The sequence below is a fragment of the Lingula anatina genome, chromosome 5, assembly GCF_051362555.1.
Source record: "Lingula anatina isolate TDL-2025a chromosome 5, LinAna3.0, whole genome shotgun sequence".
NCBI lineage: Eukaryota > Metazoa > Brachiopoda > Lingulata > Lingulida > Lingulidae > Lingula > Lingula anatina.
In genome coordinates this window covers 16501677-16527833 of record NC_141771.1, presented here as the reverse complement: position 1 = coordinate 16527833, position 26157 = coordinate 16501677, and the positions used below count along the sequence as shown (strand labels likewise).

The following is a 26157-nucleotide window of genomic DNA, read 5'->3' as shown; positions in this document are numbered from 1 at the left end:
CTTAAAAATTCAGCTTCAAATTTCTTTGATAAACACTGCTTTTGCCTTAAAACATTTAGTCTTATTTCCCAATTTAAGATAGTTGACAAATTGTCGTACGCATCAGTTAATACTTCGTAACAAGCGACATCTGAAGCTGGAGATCGTTGAATATACGGGATACTCACTCGGTGGATTATTGCGTTAGATGTGATCCAGCTTCCCGGTGTCTTAAACACTGAACATTTTTTTAAAAACCCTAGAGATATTTGGTCAGGAGTTGCTTGAAGCATAGCACAGCGTTGCTGTCTATCGGCATCAGGCCCTTAGTTTGTCAATTCTCACGAATTACCCACGAATCGCGAACCCCTTCATTTTCCTATGGCAATCTAGCAACTCGTTAAAAATGCACGCATGCGCAGTGGGCTAGGCGTGACGTCATGCAGTGCATTTCTGGGGATGAGTCAGTTGTTGTACTCTTTTGTGAGTATGTGCGTTTGTGGTCCTCTCTTCTCCTCGCGATGACAGCAGCTCTCTTAATCTGATTGCAGTCAGCGAGAGTCCCCGCGGAGTTATTCGATCAACGTGATATTAAAAAAAATGCACTCACCCTTATCTCAAGACCTTGTTACACCGGGTTTTTTTAACGCCAAATTTGAGAACAAAATTTTCGTCAGCTTTCACAAAGAACATACGGGGTTAATTAAAGCAATAATAACTCTTCCTTTGAGATTCAAAATTCCGCATGAAATACATTGTAAACAACGCGTGGAAATATATTCTATTGTATTTTACCACTAAAACGGCCGTTATTGTAGTAAAACTAAAATCTGTGCTTGTCAATAGGGCTTTCGATGCTTTTCTTCCCGGTCATCAAGGCATTCGTTGCTAATGACGTAATGGTGTCACGCGGATTCTCGCGTTCATTCGAGACCAAAATAACAAATGGCGCCAAACGCATGAATGCGGACGCAGACGTAAGTTGCGAGTTTTTGTACAGTGTGTCGGATAACGAAAAGCCCAGAATGGCACACATTGTGGATATTAATGTATTTTTAACAAAAAGACGAATATATCTCATGAATCTTATATAGTGTTGTTGTTGTTGTCTGCTTTTCCCGCGGTTTTAAGTAGGTCAACAGTGACTATGCGATGTCAGAGAGAGCTCCGTCACACAGTCTGGTACAGTGAACATATTGGAATACATATATACCTACATAGTTTTTCATCTTTCTCATGATAATCATAAACCAACATCCATGCTATCCGCTTCCAAATCTGTAAAGCAAAATAGCTTTATGCAGAGAAACCTTGTTCGTTTAAATTCAACATATATAACATTATACCCATAACTAAAGGAGACTGGTATATGCACAGACCCGTCCATACGGTTCCCACTCCCCCAGATGACAATGGGGTCTAATCAAGCGTCTGATTCACATGTTCCAAATAATTACTGAAGGCTAATGATACCTCTGGCGAAATTGGGGAAATGAAAGCGATATTAAAAAGATCACTTAAACTTATATAACATACGGATCCATTCTGACTTCCTACAATTAGGGAAATAAGCACCACAATTACTATGCTGGCGATAGGCACTATGTGCACATACACCGTGTATTTACAAAATGAACACAAATGCTAAAATGATATAGAGACGTCATGCGATACAAAACGTAAATACATCATTCACAATTTGATGTATCAGACAATCACAATTCTTTTTTTATTTTTTCTGCACAAGCTGTCAGATATAATATGTGATTTTTACAGCATTTCAATGTCGTCAACTTCACCATCATGCACAAGTTGATTATTTACGTCAAGAATCGAATCCATTAGACGTTTCCAAAATAAACGCTGTCCTGCTTCACTGTCGGACCATTTTACATAGCCCTTTGCCTTTATGAATTTCCGAAGCGATTTCGTCATGGCATCGAACGGAACCGTTTGAAACATGACTGGTATCACCGAATTGTAGCCACGAGCCAATGACATTTCAAACTCAAATTCACACCACGAGTTAAGCATGGAGGTTTCTGATAGAACGAGAACTGTCTTCCTGCTGTTATCCACAGCTTCGACGATAGCTTCAGCCAGAGATGCTCCACCAATGAAATCCCTCTGATCTATTATGACGTCAAGCTCGTTCTCCTCTTCTAAATGGCGTAAAAATTCATTCACTACCCAGTAATAATCATTGTCATCGTATGAAACGTACACGTGACCAGGCGGGGTTGCAATAAACCCTTGTCTACGTAACCGGTGTCGCAGTAGATATAGTCGATATCTAAAATATAAGACGAATTTGATAATGTAATTCAGCTTTTTTTCACATAAAAAACACCATTTAAAGTTTATTCTCCTTAACGTGTATATGATAGAGTTTGTAAAATGATATAAATAGAGCTTTTTCACATGAAAAAAAACACAACAGTATTTAAAGACCATTCTCCTTAACGTGTATATGATAGTGTTGGTAACATAATATTAGGCGCATTTTACATACATTTTGATTAACATATATCAGTCTCTCTCATTCTCTTTCTCTCAACACACACATACACACACACACACACATAATTCACAATTATGATGTCATAATCACATCCATAACCAAATAAACCCTGAATATAATACATACTTGATATTCCAACGATATATGTACGCTGCTACTAAACCGCAGGTCACACCAGCGATACTGGTTAGGGAGATCCCGAGAGACAGCCACTGATTTGGACTTTTTATCTGATAGCCAATATCACATTTCTCACGAAGTTCATTTAGTGTATTCCGCAGACCTGTATTTGAACCATTCATGGGGCAATCGGAGTCGTTGGAAAATGTAACTGTAATGTTTGAAAAAATAAGCCATTGAATAAATTCCTCACTATCGCAAAGGGTGCAGTCTACAGGATTGTTCGTCATATTCAAATTAACGCTTAAGCTAGAATTTAGTTTCCTTATATTTTCCATCTCTTCTGATGAAAATGCCTGTAGTTTGTTGTTGCTCAGATCTATGTATTCCACAGACACGAAATTTATCATACTGAACGACACCGTATTAAGGTAATTGCCTCGCAGCACCAGCCGCTGAAGGGAGACAAGGTGGTCAAAAAAGTTCTTAGGGATGGTCCTGATCTCATTCAGTGATAAATCAAAAAACTGTAAGCGTGGAAGTTTTACTGGACGTATGCCATCCTCACTTATTAAAGGTCCTAGTTTGTTGTCACCAAGATTTAGGGACCTCAACGATGGAAAGTGACCGTTGAAAAAATCTCTTGGAAGACAGTTGAGGATATTATGGGAAACATCGAGATGCTCCAAATTGTCAAATCCATAAAATAAATATGATGCATATTTGAAACCAGCGCCTTCCGCTGTAAGATAGCGTACCTTATTTGGATAAAAATATAAACTTCCTCTTAAGGCACAATAAGAAGAAACTCCATTGTCCCAAACTGGCCACCAACTCATTGACACGAATTCCAAATTTGCAGGTAAAAGCACTTTTATAACCGGTAAAGGCATGTTTTGTTCATTTAAAGACCTGGCTACATGTACGTATTGTTTAAGTTTGAATGACGGGCGGCCTTTCCAAAAAGAGTGCGTTAAGTCACATTTTGGAGGGGCCTTATTTTTGTTTATCAAGTTATTGTCGATTCTCATATACTTAAGTTTTCTTAATAGTGGATATAAATATGCCCAATAATCCCCAACACTGTTTTCTCCAACATTCTCCTTTTCATTTTCTGGGAAAAACATCATGATATTATTTGACAGATCAAGATATTCCAAATTCGGAAAATAATGCAAGTTGTTCAAGTCAAATCCTTCTATTCTGTTTTTTATTAATTCCAGTGTTCTCAGTGGCGTATTTTCTAAGCATTTGAAAGCTGAAGCTGATATCGTCCAGTGTGAGACAGGTATGGCACCATTATCTCGTTTTTGAAAAATATTATTTAAGCGAATAGTTTCGACTGTGTTGTTCTTTAAGCCACAAATAAAATCTTCTACATTTTGCGAAGACAAAAAATAACTGCACTCCAGATCTAACACTTTTAAATGTGGAAAAATAGACAACATATCTGGGTCCGAACGGTTAACGTTGCAGTCAATGAAAGCAAGTTTTTCGATTGGGCAATTTTTCAACCACACGAAAGCCTTTTTTTGCAACTGTGTCTCAGTACTTGAATACCTCTTGAAAACTAGTGTCTTCAGAGACGATAGGTTACTATATCCAGGACCAAATGATAAATTTCCGTGAGGCAAATAAGACAAAAACAACTCCTCCAACTGGTGTAATGGCGCTATTGTGCAATCTATGTAATCTTGTTGAACATTTTCACCCGAACCCATGCCACCAATGTGAAGGGTTTTCAACGAGGTTAATTCACGGAACAAAGTTGGAGGGAAGGTACTATAGTCGACATTCATTCCTGGATGAATTGGAAACAGATTCAAGTATTCCAATGCCTTTAAACCCGCAAAACTGTTCTCGTTGAACGCTGTTATGTCATTTCCTCCCAGGTAAAGTGCGTTTAAGTTCTCCAGATGACTTAATGCATATGGCGGTATTTCAGAAAGACCGATGTTTCGTAGGTCTAAGACGGTTGTATTACGTGGAATGTCCAGGGGTATGGATCTGATGGACCTTCCGGAGCAATCAACTGTGTTGGAAGAGGGAGATGTGGTACTGCAGCGACACTCCTTTGGACATTCTTCTACAAGACTTTCTCCATCAGCACTACCACATGTAGTACCGTTGCAGCAGATCAACAAAAATAATATAGTGCAAAGGTAACCCCCTGCTACTCCTGTTGCAAGGTACATGGTTTGTATCCAGCTTTATAGTGTTGATACTACGTGTAGTATGGTATTCTCCTGACTACTGCACACTATGGCGTCAATAGTGTCGTGTCACCCCTTTAGTTGTAATGTGCTGCTTACGTCCTTTCTATCCCTGTTTTTCATATATCCTTGCCTTTCTTTGCCTTATAACGAGCATGAACATAAAGCCGTCACAGCATTCGTTTCATATGGCCAATTCATTCTTTAGTACGTGTTAGTATTTCTATTCTAAATAAGAATGATCAACATAGTGTTGGCGTTATTGTTGTATGGTATTTACCGTGTTGGGTTTAGCTTTCCAAAAGGGAATTCCCCTTCAAGTTCAACAAGCTACCTTATTGGCCATTCCGTATTACAAAGTACCTGTATAACGGCTGATTGATTTCTGAAAAAGATCCCGGCGCATACTGTTCAACCTTCTAGTAAGATTCAATTACATTGCAGTAAAAATATAGTCTGGATGCTGTATTTGCATATAAAGCAAGGATAATGATATTTAACTGCAGAGACAGACACTGCTTGAGGTATCTCACGTGGATTATGTCTTTTATGTCTTTAAAAGATCTACCCCCCCATCCCCCCCCCCCCACACACACACTGGACCAATCGTAAGAAATGATTTAGGATGATCAACCTTCACTTAAGAGAAACATTCAGACAAATGTTAAAAGAAAAGCTCTTTTAGGCCCCTTAGCCAGCGATTTCAAAGGGAGGGGGTTGAAAAGTGGTGGACTTTTTACCACGAAACCTGCGTGCACCTACATTCAATTTTGTCCATGGATGCATGACCTCTTCCCGGCAAAAAAGGACAGTTTGTTCGGCACCCCCTCTCCAGCGCTGCGTGTCTCTCTTTCAAACATCTGACGAGGTCACATGATGCGTTACTTTCTATACATTTGTTTATTCGTTTAAATCAGTCTGATCACAAATGACAAATAAATGCTGTATTACTGCAGTTTAAAATACAGGAAAATAACTTTTTTATCTCAAGACTGTCGAAGCAAAGGAATACTCTGACTTAGAGAGCCGAAATCACCCACTTTTATGTAAAATGTAAACCGAAACTATGCCGGCATTAGTTTGCTAGTTTTGGGTGGAACTTGAGCAACTGTTTGGCTGTGACTGTGGACCATACGCTAAGTACGTGCCCAATATCGTGCCGCTAGATATCAGTATATTCCATAACACACTAAAGTGTGAACTGTTCAAGTAGCTCGATCTTCATCTTTGACACGAAACACAGAGGGCTTGAATATTCCTGTGTGACACGTGGGATTTATCAGGATGGTACTTTATGCGTTGAGTCAACTTTTAAGACTATTTTTATGTTGGAGTAAATATCAGAGAAGCGTTCAACAAATATATAGTTTTGTTGGTTTGGAGACACTGGACAACTTAGATTAAATTGTCCCCTATTTACAATATGATCCGCGATACTACTCTGTTACCACCTGGCCTGTTTCAGGACTTGATCAACTTGAACATTTGTAAATTTCATTGTATGAATCGATTTTATCCAGTTCAGCAGATACATGTATACATGCGTGTGTAGACCATACACTGTCCCCATTACATCAGCTGTAACAGTATTTTTCTTCCATACATTCTACTAGGTGACCCTTTGCCACTCGATCCTGGTTAAATAGCAACCTACTTCTCCGAAAACTTTGGTTTTCAACGAAGCGCATTGATTTGCATTAACAGGTACTACCGCCTTCCAGGTACCCTGTAAAAGGGGCGCATTCATGTTGTTGATTGTCTTTGGAATAAAGAAAAAAATAGGTGAAATGTTTCATTTTCGTAAAGGAAATGCAGAATTTACTGTAGAACATATGGTATATTGATCTAACTTGGACACGCTTGACATCTAGCTAGCTGCGTGCTCATTTCTTTCTGAAAGCGAACAAGGCTGAATGAAGGTTGTGAGCAGATTCAGCAAATTGTACAGGTAAATGAATGACGCGCACTTTATACCTACACTGTATGTTCTTTGTGGTGGTATGTATTAAGCTATTCAAAGGAAAAGAAAGTAAACTGCAATACAGTGTTATACATTGTTAGCTTGTACATTCACGTATCGTATTACATATATGTTTTCGGTTCTTCTCGTACTTAGCCGTTGGCAAGTAGCTCACGTTACCAGTTACTTCGATATGGAAGTAGTTCCGTATGTCCAGTGTCTTTTTCGGGTCAATTAAACACATACAACATTTGTTTTCCTCTTAATTATTAGATTTTTTAAAAAGTCACACACATATACCTGTAGATTCTATTTACACAATATACACAACTTATAAATTACCTAAGAGTTACAAATGTAAGAGTTGAACTTAATAGTAGATGAGTTACAATTTTAAAAATCACTTCACAGCTGTCACAGTTGATTTTGATTAGATTTAAAGAAAACATAACGCGTGTTCTTTATGACCATTCTTGTTGGCGCTCACGTTTGGTGCGTCTGCATTGGTGCAGCACAACATCTCATTTTGCAGAATGATTTTCATGTGCCTGTTTGGCTGCATCCATCATCGCTTCTATTGTTGGACCTGAAATACATAAATAACCAATTCCATCAAACAACTAGAGAAAAGTCCTTGAAGAAATGTTGTAATTTTTTATTCTTTCCTGCACTGCACATAAAAGTCTGCCATTATTTCTGAGCCCCTTCTCTTTCAAATCCCGTAAAGCTTCGGGAGAACTTCGGTCACCTTGAACTCCATTAGAAGGAAGTGTTACCCTCTGGTCAATTATCCTGTTGGTAATGTGATGATTTCTAAACGCCATAGATACTTATTTTAGTTTCTGAAATTGCTATCATTTGGATAAAAAATTGCTGCTCTTCTCAGGATAACTGTCTAGAGGATAACAGTTTTATCCAATGAATAGTGCTATCCATAGGATAGCGCTATCCAGTGTTGATGAAACTGGACCCTGGAGTTGGAGGACTAAGAGATGTGAACTCCGAATACTCACCACAGTGGATCATTGCGTTAGGTGGGATTCCGACCTCTGCAAGTGTTCTGTTGTCACCAGGCCACTGTAATGAAAATAATAATATCTACATAGAGTATGCACAACAGCCTTGTAGCCAGGAGGGATTCGGGGGTTGAAAAGACCCCCCTTTTTGCTGGGAAAAGGTCCCCTCTGGGTAAATTTGATCTAGATAAAATAATGTTTCACGACAAAAGGTCCACATTTTCAGAAAATATTGCAACTGCTAGGTACGGGCCTGTACCAGCAAAGTTGTGAAATACATGCATTTCGTATAACACAACTAGTGCTTGTTAACCAAATAAAAGTTGTAAATTATTTTTGCACCACTGTCGCCTCAAAACTATATTATCAATTTAAAAAGTACTGACATAAGAGAAAACTCGTCATTTAATCATTCTCTTTCTCTACTAGAAAATTGTAATTTAGAAAACTGTAGGCCTACTATAATATATTTTCAATGAATTATATTGTGCTTATTTCAACATTTTTAATATCACTGAAGCCTCGGTGAAACATGCCAGAGCTTTCAAATTCATAAAAAGATATTATTATTGTTGTTGTTGATGATGTTGTCAAAAAAAAAAAAAAAAAAAAAAAAAAAAAAAAAAAAAAACTAAGGCAACTTACAAGCACTTGTTCTCAATATCGATATCCATGTGGACACCACCCAAAATGCTCTTTATTGTGTTCATCACACTGACGTATAATATCCGATACTTTAACTACTAGACCGTAAGATGTATAAAAGATCTGTCCATATGTTTTCACATACAAGACATCGTTGCTTTTCACTCGTTCCCCAGCCTCTGTATCGTTTCCTGTCACCTGTCTCCTAACTTCACCAGCTGTGGTGTCAGTATGGCTATTGACTTCGTTTTCTTCTTCTTCCTCATCTTCTTCATCATCATCATCATCATACTCTTCTTCTTCTTCTTCTTCAAGCTGAGGGGGGTGCTCTGAATTAAACGCAGAGGGCTCGTATTCCTGTCTGGCAACGTTCAAGTCAGCCTTTAACTGAGCATTCTCAGTCTCCAGCTGTTGGATACGTTCATAAGCAGCGGTGACCTTAGACCTCAGTGACGTCAGTTGACCTTTTACCTCGATACCATCGAGACGGGCTTTCTTTAATTCAGCCTGAAGTTGATGTATTTTCTTCACCCGCTCTTTAAGTTCCAGACTTTGATTCTGATTGGAATCAAGAAGGGTCGCATTTTCAAGCGCTAGCCGCCTTTCTGAATCTAAGCATGAAGCCGCCCCCCTTCGCAGAATTTGAATCATCCCGTTCAGCTCTGATATTTGTGCGTCGCGCTCTCGTATCGCAGTAGCATGATTTTCCTGTTCCTGTCGTAGCTCTAAGTTTTCATTTGACAGTTGATTGCACTTCTTGACAAGTTTACTAACTTCAGACACAAGTTGTGCCATGATTGTGTAATAAGTAGAACGAGGAAGTAAGATTTACTCCTCAAAATTAAGATGGCGCATAAAGCATATCACACAAAAATCCCCTTAATTCACAGATCGAATTTTCATATAAAAGAAATCAAATACAAGTTATGGGAATCCCCCTTTGCATTACCCTCAACACAATTGCTATCGATAAGATATGGCCTGATGGTGAATCGAGCGTCACTGCCACAATGACTTGAAATAGTGTCCTTATACGTACATTTATAATCAAATCTGATTATTATTTATACTGTTCCGTTCAAAATAAATAAATAAACAAACAAACAAATAAATAAATAAATAAAAACATTTTATTTAGAAAGAAGCTACTGTATAACATTTTCCTAATATATCGTGTTTTTTGCTTTTTAAATGGAAAAATGAACTACTATACGATGTCATATTGTTTGGAATGGTTCCAATAATCTTCTGGTTTATACATTTCATATTTGGTTGGTCAATAGAAACATTCCGCAGTTAATTTCTATCTTAAAGTAAGATTGATCAACACGGTGGTATCACATAATGTAGTAACTCTGACGTGTGCGTGTTGTGATATAAACTATATTTGTGTTGTCTGTGTCGCTTATTGTCGATGTTGATGTTTAACATCCCTGTATTGGAGCATCGCAGTATCCTATTAGTGGTTCAGATAATGGGTGGATTGCTAGTTTCCACCAGTTGAAGCTAAGTTGATATGATCAAAACTTCCTGGTTAGTTTTAAATGAGTCACAGGCAGGTTGGGGAAAGTATGTTTACACAGCACCCAAAGCGTTTTACACCATTGAAGGTTACTAAATTAGATTTAGCTGGGTTTGTTTGATAGGCAGTCTCCATTGTGCATTTGCTCCTAAAGAAATATGCAGCCGCATAAAAGTAAATAAAATAAGATTTTCCAAACACATGACGGGGTTAACAAAACCTTCACATCTACATGTATAAGGCCCGTTTACTTAACATGCGCGAACTAGGAAGACGTTCTAGGTCGTATCAAATGCATTCAAATTGGGTCATTGAGCATTTTACGAAATCTTTATTAAAGCAGTGACTTAGCAGGAATTTGATATATTTGTGACTGCAGAATTACAATCAGATTTCGCTCAGATAATGTAAATCCGTTTACACGATATCTACGTAAGGATGTAGTAGAGCAACTTACATTAACTCGTCAGATACACATACAAAGCAGTAATTTTATTATATACATTACATACACACGTATTTACAATGTATTTTAAAATTAAGTGTTATTCACGGGTTTTTTCTTCTCCCTATGTCTTTATATAAACCAAAAATACGTGCTAGCCGTTTCCAAAACTGTAGAGCTAAAGGCTTTATGCAGAGAAATGCTGTTCATTTAAATTCAATATACTGTATATAACAGAACACCTATAATGAAAGGAGTCCATACAATCCCCACTCTCCAACCCCCGGGATGACAAGAGGGTATAATCAAGCGTCTGATTCTCACGTTTGAAAAAAAATTAGTGAAGGCTGGTAATGTTATTGAAAAGATCACTAAAAAAATCTAATATCATATACGGTTCCATTCTTACTTCCTTCCTACTATCAGAGAAATAAGCATCTCCATTACTAAGTTGGCGATGAGCACTGTATGTACACATTCACGGTGTATTTACAAAATGGACAGAAATTCAGAATGCAAAAAAAAAAAAAATAAATAAATAAATAAATTAATTAATTAATTAATTAATAAATTTATCAATCAATTTTAAAAAAATTAAAAAATTCACAATATGATATGTCAGACTACCTCAAAGGTGTTATTTTCCTTTTATTTGGATATTTTTCTGCACAAGTTGTTAATTATAAATATAACATGTGGTTATTACAGCAAATCGGTGTGGTCAACTTCACCATCATGCACAAGTTAATTATTGACGGCGAGAATAGCATCCATGAGACGTTTCCAAAATAAACGCTGTCCTGCTTGACTGTCGGACCATTTTATATAACCTCTTGCCTTTATGAATTTCCGAAGCGATTTTGTCATGACATCAAAGGGGACCGTTTGAAACATGACTGGTATCACCGAATTGTAACCGCGAGCCAGTGACATTTCAAACTCAAATTCACACCAAGGGTTTAGCACGAAATTTTCTGATAGAACAAGAACTGTCTTCCTGCTGTTATCCACAGCTTCGACGATAGCTTCAGCCAGAGATGCTCCACCAATGAAATCCCTCTGATCTATAATGACGTCAAGCTCTTTCGCCACTTCTAAATGACGTAAAAGTTCATTCACTACCCACTGATCATCACCATCATCGTATGAAATGTACACGTGACCAGGCGGGGTTGCAATAAATCCTTGTCTACGTAACCGGCGTCGAAGTAGATATAGTCGATATCTAAAATATAAGATGCATTTTATAATGAAATTCAGCTTTTTTTTTCACATAAAAAACGCCATTTAAAGTTTATTCTCCTTAACGTGTATATGATAGAGTTTGTAAAATGAGATTAGGCGCATTTTACATACATTTTTATTAACATATTGCAGTCTCTATCATTCTATTTCTCTCACCACACCCACCCACCCACACACACATACACACACACACACACACACACACACACAATTTACAACCATCCGTTTACAAACATCCGTAACCACGTAAACCCTGATTATAATACATACTTGATATTCCAGCGATATATGTAAGCTGTTATTAAACCGCAGGTCACACCAAGGATACTAGTTAGGGAGATCCCAAGAGACAGCCACTGATTTGGACTTTTTATCTGATAGCCAATATCACATTTCTCACAAAGTTCATATAGTGTATACCGCAGACCTGTTTTTGAACCATTCATGGGGCAATCAGAGTCGTTAGAAAATGTTACTGTAATATTTGAAAAAACAAGCCATTGAAGAAATTCCCCCCTATCGCAATGGTTGTAGTCTGTAGGATTGTTTGTCATATTCAGTTGGATACTTAAGCTAGAATATGGTTTCCCTTTAGTTTCCAAATCTTGTGATAAATCTGCTTCAGAAAATGTACTGCTGCGGGCCCTCCTTCGATGAAATCCCTCCCCATTGTAAAAGGTGCAGGCTCTAGGATTGTACGTCATATTCAAATGAATACTTAAGCTAGAATCTAGGTCCCCCTTAGTTTCCAAATAGTCTAATGAATATGCCCATTCCGTGGTGTGGCTCAAATCTTCCACGGACATGTAATTTATCATACCAAAGGAACCTGCATTTAGGTAATTGCCGAGCAGCACCAGTCGCTGAAGAGAGACAAGGCGGTCGAAAAAGTTCTCAGGGATGGTCCTGATCTCATTCAGTGATAAATCCAAAAACTTTAACCTTGGGAGTTTTACTGGACGTATCCCATCCTCACTTATTAAAGGTCCTAGTTTGTTGTCACCAAGATTTAGGGACCTCAACGATGGAAAGTGACCATTGAAAAAGTCTCTTGGAAGACAGTTGAGGATATTATGGGAAGCATTGAAATGTTCCAAATTGTCCAATCCATAAAATACACCAACGCCTTCCATCCTAAGAAAGCGTAGCTTATTTGGATAAATATATACGCTTTCTTTAAAGGGGCACGAAACAGAAAGTTTACTGCCCAAATTTGACCACCAACTCATCGAAAGGAATTCAATGTTAATAGGAAGAGAAAATCGTAAAACTGGTGATGGCATGTCTTTTACATTAAAAGACCTGGGAACGTATTGTTTAAGCTTACATGACGGGAGGCTTTTCCAAAAAGAATGCGTTAAGGCATATTGTAGAGGGCCCGTATCTTTGTTTCTCAAGTTATTGTCGATTCTCATGTACTTTAAGTTCCCTAGCAGTAGGAAAATATACGTAAAAGAACCCCTGATATTGCCAGAAACGTCCTTTCCATTTATGGGGGAAAAGACAATAAGATTATTCGACAGATGTAGATACTCCAAATTCGGAAAATAATACAAGTAATACAGGTCAAATTCTTCTACGTTGTTGTGAATCAATACTAGTGCTTTCAACGACGTACCTGTATTTTCTAAGCATATGAGAGCTGTCGCTGATATCTTCCACTGTGAGAAAGAACGTAGGAAAACATTTTTCATGCGAATAGTTTCAATTGATGTGTTGTTCTCTAAGCCGCAAATAAAATCTCCTTCATTCTGCAACGACAGAAAAGAACTGCACTCCAGATATAATTCTTTTAAACGTGGAAAAATATACAACATATCTGGTTCTGCACGGTTAATGTCATAGCCAATAAAAGCAAGTTTTTCGATTGGGCAGTTTTTTAACCAGAAGAAAGCCTCTTTTTGCAACTGTGTCACAGCACTTGAATGCATTTTGAAAACCAGCCTCTTCAGAGACGATATATTACTATATCCAGGACCAAATAGTACATTTCCTTGAGACAAATGAGACCAAAACGACTCTTCTAACTTGTGTAATAGCGCTATTGTGCGATCTATGTAATCTTGTTGAACATGTTTACCCGAACCCATTCCACCAATATGAAGGGTTTTCAACGAGGTTAATTCACGGAACAAAGTTGGAGGGAAGGCATTATAGTCGATATTCATACCTGGATGAATAGGAAACAGATTCAAATATCCCAATGCCTTTAAACCCGCAAAACTGTTCTCGTTGAACGCTGTTATGTCATTTCCTCCAAGGTAAAGTGTGTTTAGATTCTCCAGATGACTTAATGCATATGGCGGTATTTCAGAAAGACCAGTGTTCCGTAGGTCTAAGACGGTTGTATTACGTGGAATCCCCAGGGGTATGGATCTGATGGACCTCCCTGAGCAATCAACTGTGTGGTTGGATGGCGACGTGCTATAACAGCGGCATTCCTTTGGACACTGTTCCACAAAACTGTCTCCATCAACACCACTGCACGTAGTACCGTTGCAAAAGAGCAACAAAAATAATATAATGCAAAGGTAACCCCCTGGTGCTTCTGTTGCAATATGCATGATTTGTACCTAGCTTTATAGTGTTGATACCAGTAGGGTACTACTCTCGTGACTACTGCGCACAGAGTGACGTTGACAGTGTCGTGTTATATGCTAAAATGCTTTATGAGGCTCAGTGTTCAATTGTCATGCAAGCACACTTTTTCTAACTTCCTAAATATTCCTCTTTTCAGTGAGTCCTAACCTTTTATGCCTAACGAACATGAACATAAAGCCGCCACAGTATTCGTTTCATATGGCCAACTCATTCTTAAGTGCGTGTTAGTATTTCTATTCTAAATAAGAATGATCTACATAGTGTTAGCTTTACTGTTGAATGGTATTTACCGTGTTCGGTTAAGCTTCCCGAAAGGGAATTCCCCTTGAAGTTCAACAAACTACCTTATTGGTCATTCCACATTACAAAGTACCAGTATAACGGTTGATTGATTTCTGAAAAAGGTCCCGGCGCATATTGTTCAACCTTCCAGTAAGATTCAATTACATTGCAGTAAAAATATAGTCTGGATGCTGTATTTGCATATAAAGCAAGGATAATGATATTTAACTGCAGAGACAGACACTGCTTGAGGTATCTCACGTGGATTATGTCTTTTATGTCTTTAAAAGATCTACCCCCCCCCCCAGCCCCCCCCCCCCCCCCCCCCCACACACACACACACACTGGACCAATCGTAAGAAATGATTTAGGATGATCAACCTTCACTTAAGAGAAACATTCAGACAAATGTTAAAAGAAAAGCTCTTTTAGGCCCCTTAGCCAGCGATTTCAAAGGGAGGGGGTTGAAAAGTGGTGGACTTTTTACCACGAAACCTGCGTGCACCTACATTCAATTTTGTCCATGGATGCATGACCTCTTCCCGGCAAAAAAGGGACAGTTTGTTCGGCACCCCCTCTCCAGCGCTGCGTGTCTCTCTTTCAAACATCAAACATCTGACGAGGTCACATGATGCGTTACTTTCTATACATTTGTTTATTCGTTTAAATCAGTCTGATCACAAACGACAAATAAATGCTGTATTACTGCAGTTTAAAATACAGAAAAATAACTTTTTTATCTCAAGACTGTCGAAGCAAAGGGATACTCTGACTTAGAGAGCCGAAATCACCCACTTTTATGTAAAATGTAAACCGAAACTATGCCGGCATTAGTTTGCTAGTTTTGGGTGGAACTTGAGCAACTGTTTGGCTGTGACTGTGGACCATACGCTAAGTACGTGCCCAATATCGTGCCGCTAGATATCAGTATATTCCATAACACACTAAAGTGTGAACTGTTCAAGTAGCTCGATCTTCATCTTTGACACGAAACACAGAGGGCTTGAATATTCCTGTGTGACACGTGGGATTTATCAGGATGGTACTTTATGCGTTGATACTTTTAAGACTATTTTTATGTTGGAGTAAATATCAGAGAAGCGTTCAACAAATATATAGTTTTGTTGGTTTGGAGACACTGGACAACTTAGATTAAATTGTCCCCTATTTACAATATGATCCGCGATACTACTCTGTTACCACCTGGCCTGTTTCAGGACTTGATCAACTTGAACATTTGTAAATTTCATTGTATGAATCGATTTTATCCAGTTCAGCAGATACATGTATACATGCGTGTGTAGACCATACACTGTCCCCATTACATCAGCTGTAACAGTATTTTTCTTCCATACATTCTACTAGGTGACCCTTTGCCACTCGATCCTGGTTAAATAGCAACCTACTTCTCCGAAAACTTTGGTTTTCAACGAAGCGCATTGATTTGCATTAACAGGTACTACCGCCTTCCAGGTACCCTGTAAAAGGGGCGCATTCATGTTGTTGATTGTCTTTGGAATAAAGAAAAAAATAGGTGAAATGTTTCATTTTCGTAAAGGAAATGCAGAATTTACTGTAGAACATATGGTATATTGATCTAACTTGGACACGCTTGACATCTAGCTAGCTGCGTGCTCATTTCTTTCTGAAAGCGAACAAGGCTGAATGAAGGTTGTGAGCAGATTCAGCAAATTGTACAGGTAAATGAATGACGCGCACTTTATACCTACACTGTATGTTCTTTGTGGTGGTATGTATTAAGCTATTCAAAGGAAAAGAAAGTAAACTGCAATACAGTGTTATACATTGTTAGCTTGTACATTCACGTATCGTATTACATATATGTTTTCGGTTCTTCTCGTACTTAGCCGTTGGCAAGTAGCTCACGTTACCAGTTACTTCGATATGGAAGTAGTTCCGTATGTCCAGTGTCTTTTTCGGGTCAATTAAACACATACAACATTTGTTTTCCTCTTAATTATTAGATTTTTTAAAAAGTCACACACATATACCTGTAGATTCTATTTACACAATATACACAACTTATAAATTACCTAAGAGTTACAAATGTAAGAGTTGAACTTAATAGTAGATGAGTTACAATTTTAAAAATCACTTCACAGCTGTCACAGTTGATTTTGATTAGATTTAAAGAAAACATAACGCGTGTTCTTTATGACCATTCTTGTTGGCGCTCACGTTTGGTGCGTCTGCATTGGTGCAGCACAACATCTCATTTTGCAGAATGATTTTCATGTGCCTGTTTGGCTGCATCCATCATCGCTTCTATTGTTGGACCTGAAATACATAAATAACCAATTCCATCAAACAACTAGAGAAAAGTCCTTGAAGAAATGTTGTAATTTTTTATTCTTTCCTGCACTGCACATAAAAGTCTGCCATTATTTCTGAGCCCCTTCTCTTTCAAATCCCGTAAAGCTTCGGGAGAACTTCGGTCACCTTGGACGACTCCATTAGAAGGAAGTGTTACCCTCTGGTCAATTATCCTGTTGGTAATGTGATGATTTCTAAACGCCATAGATACTTATTTTAGTTTCTGAAATTGCTATCATTTGGATAAAAAATTGCTGCTCTTCTCAGGATAACTGTCTAGAGGATAACAGTTTTATCCAATGAATAGTGCTATCCATAGGATAGCGCTATCCAGTGTTGATGAAACTGGACCCTGGAGTTGGAGGACTAAGAGATGTGAACTCCGAATACTCACCACAGTGGATCATTGCGTTAGGTGGGATTCCGACCTCTGCAAGTGTTCTGTTGTCACCAGGCCACTGTAATGAAAATAATAATATCTACATAGAGTATGCACAACAGCCTTGTAGCCAGGAGGGATTCGGGGGTTGAAAAGACCCCCCTTTTTGCTGGGAAAAGGTCCCCTCTGGGTAAATTTGATCTAGATAAAATAATGTTTCACGACAAAAGGTCCACATTTTCAGAAAATATTGCAACTGCTAGGTACGGGCCTGTACCAGCAAAGTTGTGAAATACATGCATTTCGTATAACACAACTAGTGCTTGTTAACCAAATAAAAGTTGTAAATTATTTTTGCACCACTGTCGCCTCAAAACTATATTATCAATTTAAAAAGTACTGACATAAGAGAAAACTCGTCATTTAATCATTCTCTTTCTCTACTAGAAAATTGTAATTTAGAAAACTGTAGGCCTACTATAATATATTTTCAATGAATTATATTGTGCTTATTTCAACATTTTTAATATCACTGAAGCCTCGGTGAAACATGCCAGAGCTTTCAAATTCATAAAAAGATATTATTATTGTTGTTGTTGATGATGTTGTCAAAAAAAAAAAAAAAACTAAGGCAACTTACAAGCACTTGTTCTCAATATCGATATCCATGTGGACACCACCCAAAATGCTCTTTATTGTGTTCATCACACTGACGTATAATATCCGATACTTTAACTACTAGACCGTAAGATGTATAAAAGATCTGTCCATATGTTTTCACATACAAGACATCGTTGCTTTTCACTCGTTCCCCAGCCTCTGTATCGTTTCCTGTCACCTGTCTCCTAACTTCACCAGCTGTGGTGTCAGTATGGCTATTGACTTCGTTTTCTTCTTCTTCCTCATCTTCATCATCATCATCATCATCATACTCTTCTTCTTCTTCTTCTTCAAGCTGAGGGGGGTGCTCTGAATTAAACGCAGAGGGCTCGTATTCCTGTCTGGCAACGTTCAAGTCAGCCTTTAACTGAGCATTCTCAGTCTCCAGCTGTTGGATACGTTCATAAGCAGCGGTGACCTTAGACCTCAGTGACGTCAGTTGACCTTTTACCTCGATACCATCGAGACGGGCTTTCTTTAATTCAGCCTGAAGTTGATGTATTTTCTTCACCCGCTCTTTAAGTTCCAGACTTTGATTCTGATTGGAATCAAGAAGGGTCGCATTTTCAAGCGCTAGCCGCCTTTCTGAATCTAAGCATGAAGCCGCCCCCCTTCGCAGAATTTGAATCATCCCGTTCAGCTCTGATATTTGTGCGTCGCGCTCTCGTATCGCAGTAGCATGATTTTCCTGTTCCTGTCGTAGCTCTAAGTTTTCATTTGACAGTTGATTGCACTTCTTGACAAGTTTACTAACTTCAGACACAAGTTGTGCCATGATTGTGTAATAAGTAGAACGAGGAAGTAAGATTTACTCCTCAAAATTAAGATGGCGCATAAAGCATATCACACAAAAATCCCCTTAATTCACAGATCGAATTTTCATATAAAAGAAATCAAATACAAGTTATGGGAATCCCCCTTTGCATTACCCTCAACACAATTGCTATCGATAAGATATGGCCTGATGGTGAATCGAGCGTCACTGCCACAATGACTTGAAATAGTGTCCTTATACGTACATTTATAATCAAATCTGATTATTATTTATACTGTTCCGTTCAAAATAAATAAATAAACAAACAAACAAATAAATAAATAAATAAAAACATTTTATTTAGAAAGAAGCTACTGTATAACATTTTCCTAATATATCGAGTTTTTTGCTTTTTAAATGGAAAAATGAACTACTATACGATGTCATATTGTTTGGAATGGTTCCAATAATCTTCTGGTTTATACATTTCATATTTGGTTGGTCAATAGAAACATTCCGCAGTTAATTTCTATCTTAAAGTAAGATTGATCAACACGGTGGTATCACATAATGTAGTAACTCTGACGTGTGCGTGTTGTGATATAAACTATATTTGTGTTGTCTGTGTCGCTTATTGTCGATGTTGATGTTTAACATCCCTGTATTGGAGCATCGCAGTATCCTATTAGTGGTTCAGATAATGGGTGGATTGCTAGTTTCCACCAGTTGAAGCTAAGTTGATATGATCAAAACTTCCTGGTTAGTTTTAAATGAGTCACAGGCAGGTTGGGGAAAGTATGTTTACACAGCATCCAAAGCGTTTTACACCATTGAAGGTTACTAAATTAGATTTAGCTGGGTTTGTTTGATAGGCAGTCTCCATTGTGCATTTGCTCCTAAAGAAATATGCAGCCGCATAAAAGTAAATAAAATAAGATTTTCCAAACACATGACGGGGTTAACAAAACCTTCACATCTACATGTATAAGGCCCGTTTACTTAACATGCGCGAACTAGGAAGACGTTCTAGGTCGTATCAAATGCATTCAAATTGGGTCATTGAGCATTTTACGAAATCTTTATTAAAGCAGTGACTTAGCAGGAATTTGATATATTTGTGACTGCAGAATTACAATCAGATTTCGCTCAGATAATGTAAATCCGTTTACACGATATCTACGTAAGGATGTAGTAGAGCAACTTACATTAACTCGTCAGATACACATACAAAGCAGTAATTTTATTATATACATTACATACACACGTATTTACAATGTATTTTAAAATTAAGTGTTATTCACGGGTTTTTTCTTCTCCCTATGTCTTTATATAAACCAAAAATACGTGCTAGCCGTTTCCAAAACTGTAGAGCTAAAGGCTTTATGCAGAGAAATGCTGTTCATTTAAATTCAATATACTGTATATAACAGAACACCTATAATGAAAGGAGTCCATACAATCCCCACTCTCCAACCCCCGGGATGACAAGAGGGTATAATCAAGCGTCTGATTCTCACGTTTGAAAAAAAATTAGTGAAGGCTGGTAATGTTATTGAAAAGATCACTAAAAAAATCTAATATCATATACGGTTCCATTCTTACTTCCTTCCTACTATCAGAGAAATAAGCATCTCCATTACTAAGTTGGCGATGAGCACTGTATGTACACATTCACGGTGTATTTACAAAATGGACAGAAATTCAGAATGCAAAAAAAAAAAAATAAATAAATAAATAAATTAATTAATTAATTAATTAATTAATTAATTAATTAATTAATTTATCAATCAATTTTAAAAAAATTAAAAAATTCACAATATGATATGTCAGACTACCTCAAAGGTGTTATTTTCCTTTTATTTGGATATTTTTCTGCACAAGTTGTTAATTATAAATATAACATGTGGTTATTACAGCAAATCGGTGTGGTCAACTTCACCATCATGCACAAGTTAATTATTGACGGCGAGAATAGCATCCATGAGACGTTTCCAAAATAAACGCTGTCCTGCTTGACTGTCGGACCATTTTATATAACCTCTTGCCTTTATGAATTTCCGAAGCGATTTTGTCATGACATCAAAGGGGACCGTTTGAAACATGACTGGTATCACCGAATTGTAACCGCGAGCCAGTGACATTTCAAACTCAAATTCACACCAAGGGTTTAGCACGAAATTTTCTGATAGAACAAGAACTGTCTTCCTGCTGTTATCCACAGCTTCGACGATAGCTTCAGCCAGAGATGCTCCACCAATGAAATCCCTCTGATCTATAATGACGTCAAGCTCTTTCGCCACTTCTAAATGACGTAAAAGTTCATTCACTACCCACTGATCATCACCATCATCGTATGAAATGTACACGTGACCAGGCGGGGTTGCAATAAATCCTTGTCTACGTAACCGGCGTCGAAGTAGATATAGTCGATATCTAAAATATAAGATGCATTTTATAATGAAATTCAGCTTTTTTTTCACATAAAAAACGCCATTTAAAGTTTATTCTCCTTAACGTGTATATGATAGAGTTTGTAAAATGAGATTAGACGCATTTTACATACATTTTTATTAACATATTGCAGTCTCTATCATTCTATTTCTCTCACCACACCCACCCACCCACACACACATACACACACACACACACACACACACACACAATTTACAACCATCCGTTTACAAACATCCGTAACCACGTAAACCCTGATTATAATACATACTTGATATTCCAGCGATATATGTAAGCTGTTATTAAACCGCAGGTCACACCAAGGATACTAGTTAGGGAGATCCCAAGAGACAGCCACTGATTTGGACTTTTTATCTGATAGCCAATATCACATTTCTCACAAAGTTCATATAGTGTATACCGCAGACCTGTTTTTGAACCATTCATGGGGCAATCAGAGTCGTTAGAAAATGTTACTGTAATATTTGAAAAAACAAGCCATTGAAGAAATTCCCCCCTATCGCAATGGTTGTAGTCTGTAGGATTGTTTGTCATATTCAGTTGGATACTTAAGCTAGAATATGGTTTCCCTTTAGTTTCCAAATCTTGTGATAAATCTGCTTCAGAAAATGTACTGCTGCGGGCCCTCCTTCGATGAAATCCCTCCCCATTGTAAAAGGTGCAGGCTCTAGGATTGTACGTCATATTCAAATGAATACTTAAGCTAGAATCTAGGTCCCCCTTAGTTTCCAAATAGTCTAATGAATATGCCCATTCCGTGGTGTGGCTCAAATCTTCCACGGACATGTAATTTATCATACCAAAGGAACCTGCATTTAGGTAATTGCCGAGCAGCACCAGTCGCTGAAGAGAGACAAGGCGGTCGAAAAAGTTCTCAGGGATGGTCCTGATCTCATTCAGTGATAAATCCAAAAACTTTAACCTTGGGAGTTTTACTGGACGTATCCCATCCTCACTTATTAAAGGTCCTAGTTTGTTGTCACCAAGATTTAGGGACCTCAACGATGGAAAGTGACCATTGAAAAAGTCTCTTGGAAGACAGTTGAGGATATTATGGGAAGCATTGAAATGTTCCAAATTGTCCAATCCATAAAATACACCAACGCCTTCCATCCTAAGAAAGCGTAGCTTATTTGGATAAATATATACGCTTTCTTTAAAGGGGCACGAAACAGAAAGTTTACTGCCCAAATTTGACCACCAACTCATCGAAAGGAATTCAATGTTAATAGGAAGAGAAAATCGTAAAACTGGTGATGGCATGTCTTTTACATTAAAAGACCTGGGAACGTATTGTTTAAGCTTACATGACGGGAGGCTTTTCCAAAAAGAATGCGTTAAGGCATATTGTAGAGGGCCCGTATCTTTGTTTCTCAAGTTATTGTCGATTCTCATGTACTTTAAGTTCCCTAGCAGTAGGAAAATATACGTAAAAGAACCCCTGATATTGCCAGAAACGTCCTTTCCATTTATGGGGGAAAAGACAATAAGATTATTCGACAGATGTAGATACTCCAAATTCGGAAAATAATACAAGTAATACAGGTCAAATTCTTCTACGTTGTTGTGAATCAATACTAGTGCTTTCAACGACGTACCTGTATTTTCTAAGCATATGAGAGCTGTCGCTGATATCTTCCACTGTGAGAAAGAACGTAGGAAAACATTTTTCATGCGAATAGTTTCAATTGATGTGTTGTTCTCTAAGCCGCAAATAAAATCTCCTTCATTCTGCAACGACAGAAAAGAACTGCACTCCAGATATAATTCTTTTAAACGTGGAAAAATATACAACATATCTGGTTCTGCACGGTTAATGTCATAGCCAATAAAAGCAAGTTTTTCGATTGGGCAGTTTTTTAACCAGAAGAAAGCCTCTTTTTGCAACTGTGTCACAGCACTTGAATGCATTTTGAAAACCAGCCTCTTCAGAGACGATATATTACTATATCCAGGACCAAATAGTACATTTCCTTGAGACAAATGAGACCAAAACGACTCTTCTAACTTGTGTAATAGCGCTATTGTGCGATCTATGTAATCTTGTTGAACATTTTTACCCGAACCCATTTCACCAAAGGATTTCAACGAGGTTAATTCACGGAACAAAGTTGGAGGGAAGGCATTATAGTCGATATTTTTACCTGGATCAATTGGAAACAGATTGAAATAACCCAATGCCTTTAAACCGACAAAACTGTTCTCGTTGAATGCTGTTACGTCATCTCCTTCCAGGTAAAGTACATTTTGATTCTCCAGATGACTTAATGAATTTGCCGGTATTTCAGAAAGACCGATGTTTCGTAGGTCTAACACGGTTTTATTACGTGTAATCCCAAGGGGTATGGATCTGATGGACTTTCCGGAGCAATCAACTGTGTGGTTGGATGGCGACGTGCTATAACAGCGGCATTCCTTTGGACACTGTTCCACAAAACTGTCTCCATCAACACCACTGCACGTAGTACCGTTGCAAAAGAGCAACAAAAATAACATAATGCAAAGGTAACCCCCTGGTGCTTCTGTTGCAATATGCATGATTTGTACCTAGCTTTATAGTGTTGGTACCAGTAGGGTACTACGCTCGTGACTACTGCGCACAGAGTGACGTTGACAGTGTCGTCTTATATGCTAAAATGCCTTATGAGGCTCAGTGTTCAATTGTCATGCAAGCACACTTTTTCTAACTTCCTTAATATTCCTCTTTTCAATGAGTCCTAACCTTTCCTTGCCTAACGAGCATAAACAGCATTCGTGTCATATAGCCAATTCATTCTTTAGTACGCGTTAGTATTACTATTCTAAATAAGAATGATCAACATAGTGTTAGATTTATTGTTGAATCGTATTTACCGTGTTCGGTTAAGCTTCCCGAAAGGGAATTCCCTTTGAAGTTCAGCAAACTTCCTTATTGGCCATTCCATATAACAAAGTACCTTTTTAACGGTTGATTTATTTCTAAAAAAGGTTCCGGCGCATATGTTCAACCTTCCAGTAAGATTCAATTGCACAATATTAAGAATATGACCTGGATGGTGTATTTGCGTTAAAAGTAGGGGTGATGATATTTAAGATATTTAACTGCAGCGACAGACACTGCTTTAATTATGGCTTTTAAGGATCTCCCCCCTCCCCCCCCCCCACACACACACCAGACCAATTGTCAAAATGTTTTATTATAAGCAACCTTCACTTAAATACTCGAAGTACTACTTGTTGGATTAAAAAAGCACCCTTGAATATAACCAAAAAGGAACCTCACACTTGAAAATAAGCCAGTTAGCTTGTCCTATCCGCTTGGTGGGAATTCCCCAATATCTGTTATCCCTAAAGAGAGAAACATTGAGACAAATGTTAAAAGAAAAGCTTTTTCAGGCCCATATCCAGCAATTTCAACGGGGGAGAGAGGCTGAAAAAGTGGACTTTTACCACAAAACCTGCCTGCACCTGCATCCAATTCGTCCATGAATGACCTCTTCCCGGCAAAAAGGACGATTTATTCGACCCCCCCTCTTCCCCTATGTGTCTTTCAAACATCCAACGAGGTCACATAATGCGTTCTTTTCTATACTAACCCCTTGTTTATTTGATCAAATCATTCTGTTCAAAAACGAAAAATACCACAGCAGTTTATGCACGTAAAATATAGCAAAATAACTTTTCTTGTCTCAAGACTGTCGAAGCAAAGGAATACTACGAATAAATAAGCATATTAGTTGCATTAACAGGTACCAACGACTTGCAGGTACCCTGTAAGTGGGGCGCGTTTATGCCATGAAAAGTCTGTCCAATTGAAATGCTTGCTTTTATTAACTACACCAATTTAACCCTGTGGAACGTGACGCAATGCCATCCTTCCCTGGCGTTATGTTATCCTTCCCAAACCATAAAATACTTCACGTTGAGAGTTGTATTCTCACCACAGCAGGGAAGTTACAAGATTTTATATGTAATCTCAATTTTTTATATTATTATTAATATTAATCTACCTTGAAAATGCATGATATCCGCGTACTTAGCAGTTGGTAAATAGCTCACATTACCAATTACTTCGATATGGAAGTAGTTCCGTACGTCCAGTGTCTTTTTCAGATCAATTAAACACGCACAACATTCTCTTAAAATCGAATACAATTTATGGGAATTCCACTTTACATTACCCTTAACACAATTGCTATCGATAAGACATAGCGTGATGGAGAATCGAACGTCACTACCACAATGGCTTGAAATAATGTCCTTATACGTGCATTTATTATCAAATCTGATAATTATTTATACTATTCCATTCAAAGTAAGTAAAGTAATAAATAAAAATAGTTCATTTTGAAAGAAGTTACTGTTTAATATTTTCCTTATACTTGTAGCATCCAGTTTTCCGCTTTTTAAATGGAAAAATGAACTACAATACGGTGTAATATTGTTTGGAATGTTTCCGATAATCTTTCGGTTTATACATTTATTATTATACATATATTTGTTTGGTAAATAGAAACATTCCGCAGTTAATTTCTATCTTAAAGTTAGATTGATCAACACGGTGGTATCACTAAATATAGTAACTCTGACTGTGCGTGTTGTGATATAAACTATATTTGTGTTGTCTTTGTCGATCGTTGTCGATGTTGATGTACCAGTATAACATCCCTGTTTTGGTGTATAACTTCCCTGTATTCATGTATAACATCCATGTATTGATGTTTAAAACCCCTGTATTGGAGCATCACAGCATCTTATTAATGGTTCAGATAATGGGTGAATTGCTAGTTACCACCAGTTGAAGCTAAGTTGATATGATCAAAACTTCCTGGTTAATTTTAAATGAGTCACAGGCAGGTTGTGGAAAGTATGTTTACACAGCACCCAAAGCGTTTTACACCGTTGAAGGTTACCAAATCAGGTTTAGCCGGGGTTGTTTGATAGGCAGTCTCCATTGTGCATTTACTCCTAAGGAAATAGGCAGCCACATAAAAGTAAATAAAACAAGATTTTCCAAACACATGACGGGG

General features: G+C 37.8%; 4 protein-coding genes across 5 annotated transcripts; all 4 read right to left on the bottom strand.

Annotated features, from left to right (window-relative positions):
* On the bottom strand, positions 1-5078 carry LOC106166077 (toll-like receptor 4). Its single transcript, XM_013544498.3, has 2 exons — positions 2627-5078; positions 1-2272 (listed from the first exon to the last, which is right to left on the bottom strand). The coding sequence occupies exons 1-2, from the start codon at positions 4813-4815 to the stop codon at positions 1750-1752; spliced, it is 2712 nt and encodes a 903-aa protein (XP_013399952.2). The 5' UTR covers positions 4816-5078; the 3' UTR covers positions 1-1749.
* Positions 5079-6875: 1797 nt separating this feature from the next.
* On the bottom strand, positions 6876-9331 carry LOC106166092 (uncharacterized). The gene is made up of 3 exons (XM_087014284.1): positions 8455-9331; positions 7807-7870; positions 6876-7379 (listed from the first exon to the last, which is right to left on the bottom strand). The coding sequence occupies exon 1, from the start codon at positions 9247-9249 to the stop codon at positions 8467-8469; it is 783 nt and encodes a 260-aa protein (XP_086870410.1). The 5' UTR covers positions 9250-9331; the 3' UTR covers positions 6876-7379; positions 7807-7870; positions 8455-8466.
* Positions 9332-11031: 1700 nt separating this feature from the next.
* LOC106171791 (uncharacterized) lies at positions 11032-14508 on the bottom strand. Of its 2 annotated transcripts, none has more exons than XR_001239356.2 (2): positions 11937-13275; positions 11032-11646 (listed from the first exon to the last, which is right to left on the bottom strand). XR_001239356.2 is itself a non-coding variant. In XM_087012374.1 (2 exons), the coding sequence occupies exons 1-2, from the start codon at positions 14228-14230 to the stop codon at positions 11540-11542; spliced, it is 1053 nt and encodes a 350-aa protein (XP_086868500.1). In that variant the 5' UTR covers positions 14231-14508; the 3' UTR covers positions 11032-11539. The 2 variants fall into 2 exon arrangements, 1 of the variants encoding a protein (XP_086868500.1); XM_087012374.1 differs by lacking the exon at positions 11937-13275 and adding an exon at positions 13285-14508.
* Positions 14509-16343: 1835 nt separating this feature from the next.
* On the bottom strand, positions 16344-18785 carry LOC147761743 (uncharacterized). Its single transcript, XM_087014325.1, has 3 exons — positions 17903-18785; positions 17278-17341; positions 16344-16847 (listed from the first exon to the last, which is right to left on the bottom strand). Exon 1 carries the CDS (start codon positions 18695-18697, stop codon positions 17915-17917), a length of 783 nt encoding a protein of 260 aa, XP_086870451.1. The 5' UTR covers positions 18698-18785; the 3' UTR covers positions 16344-16847; positions 17278-17341; positions 17903-17914.
* Positions 18786-26157: the final 7372 nt, after the last annotated feature.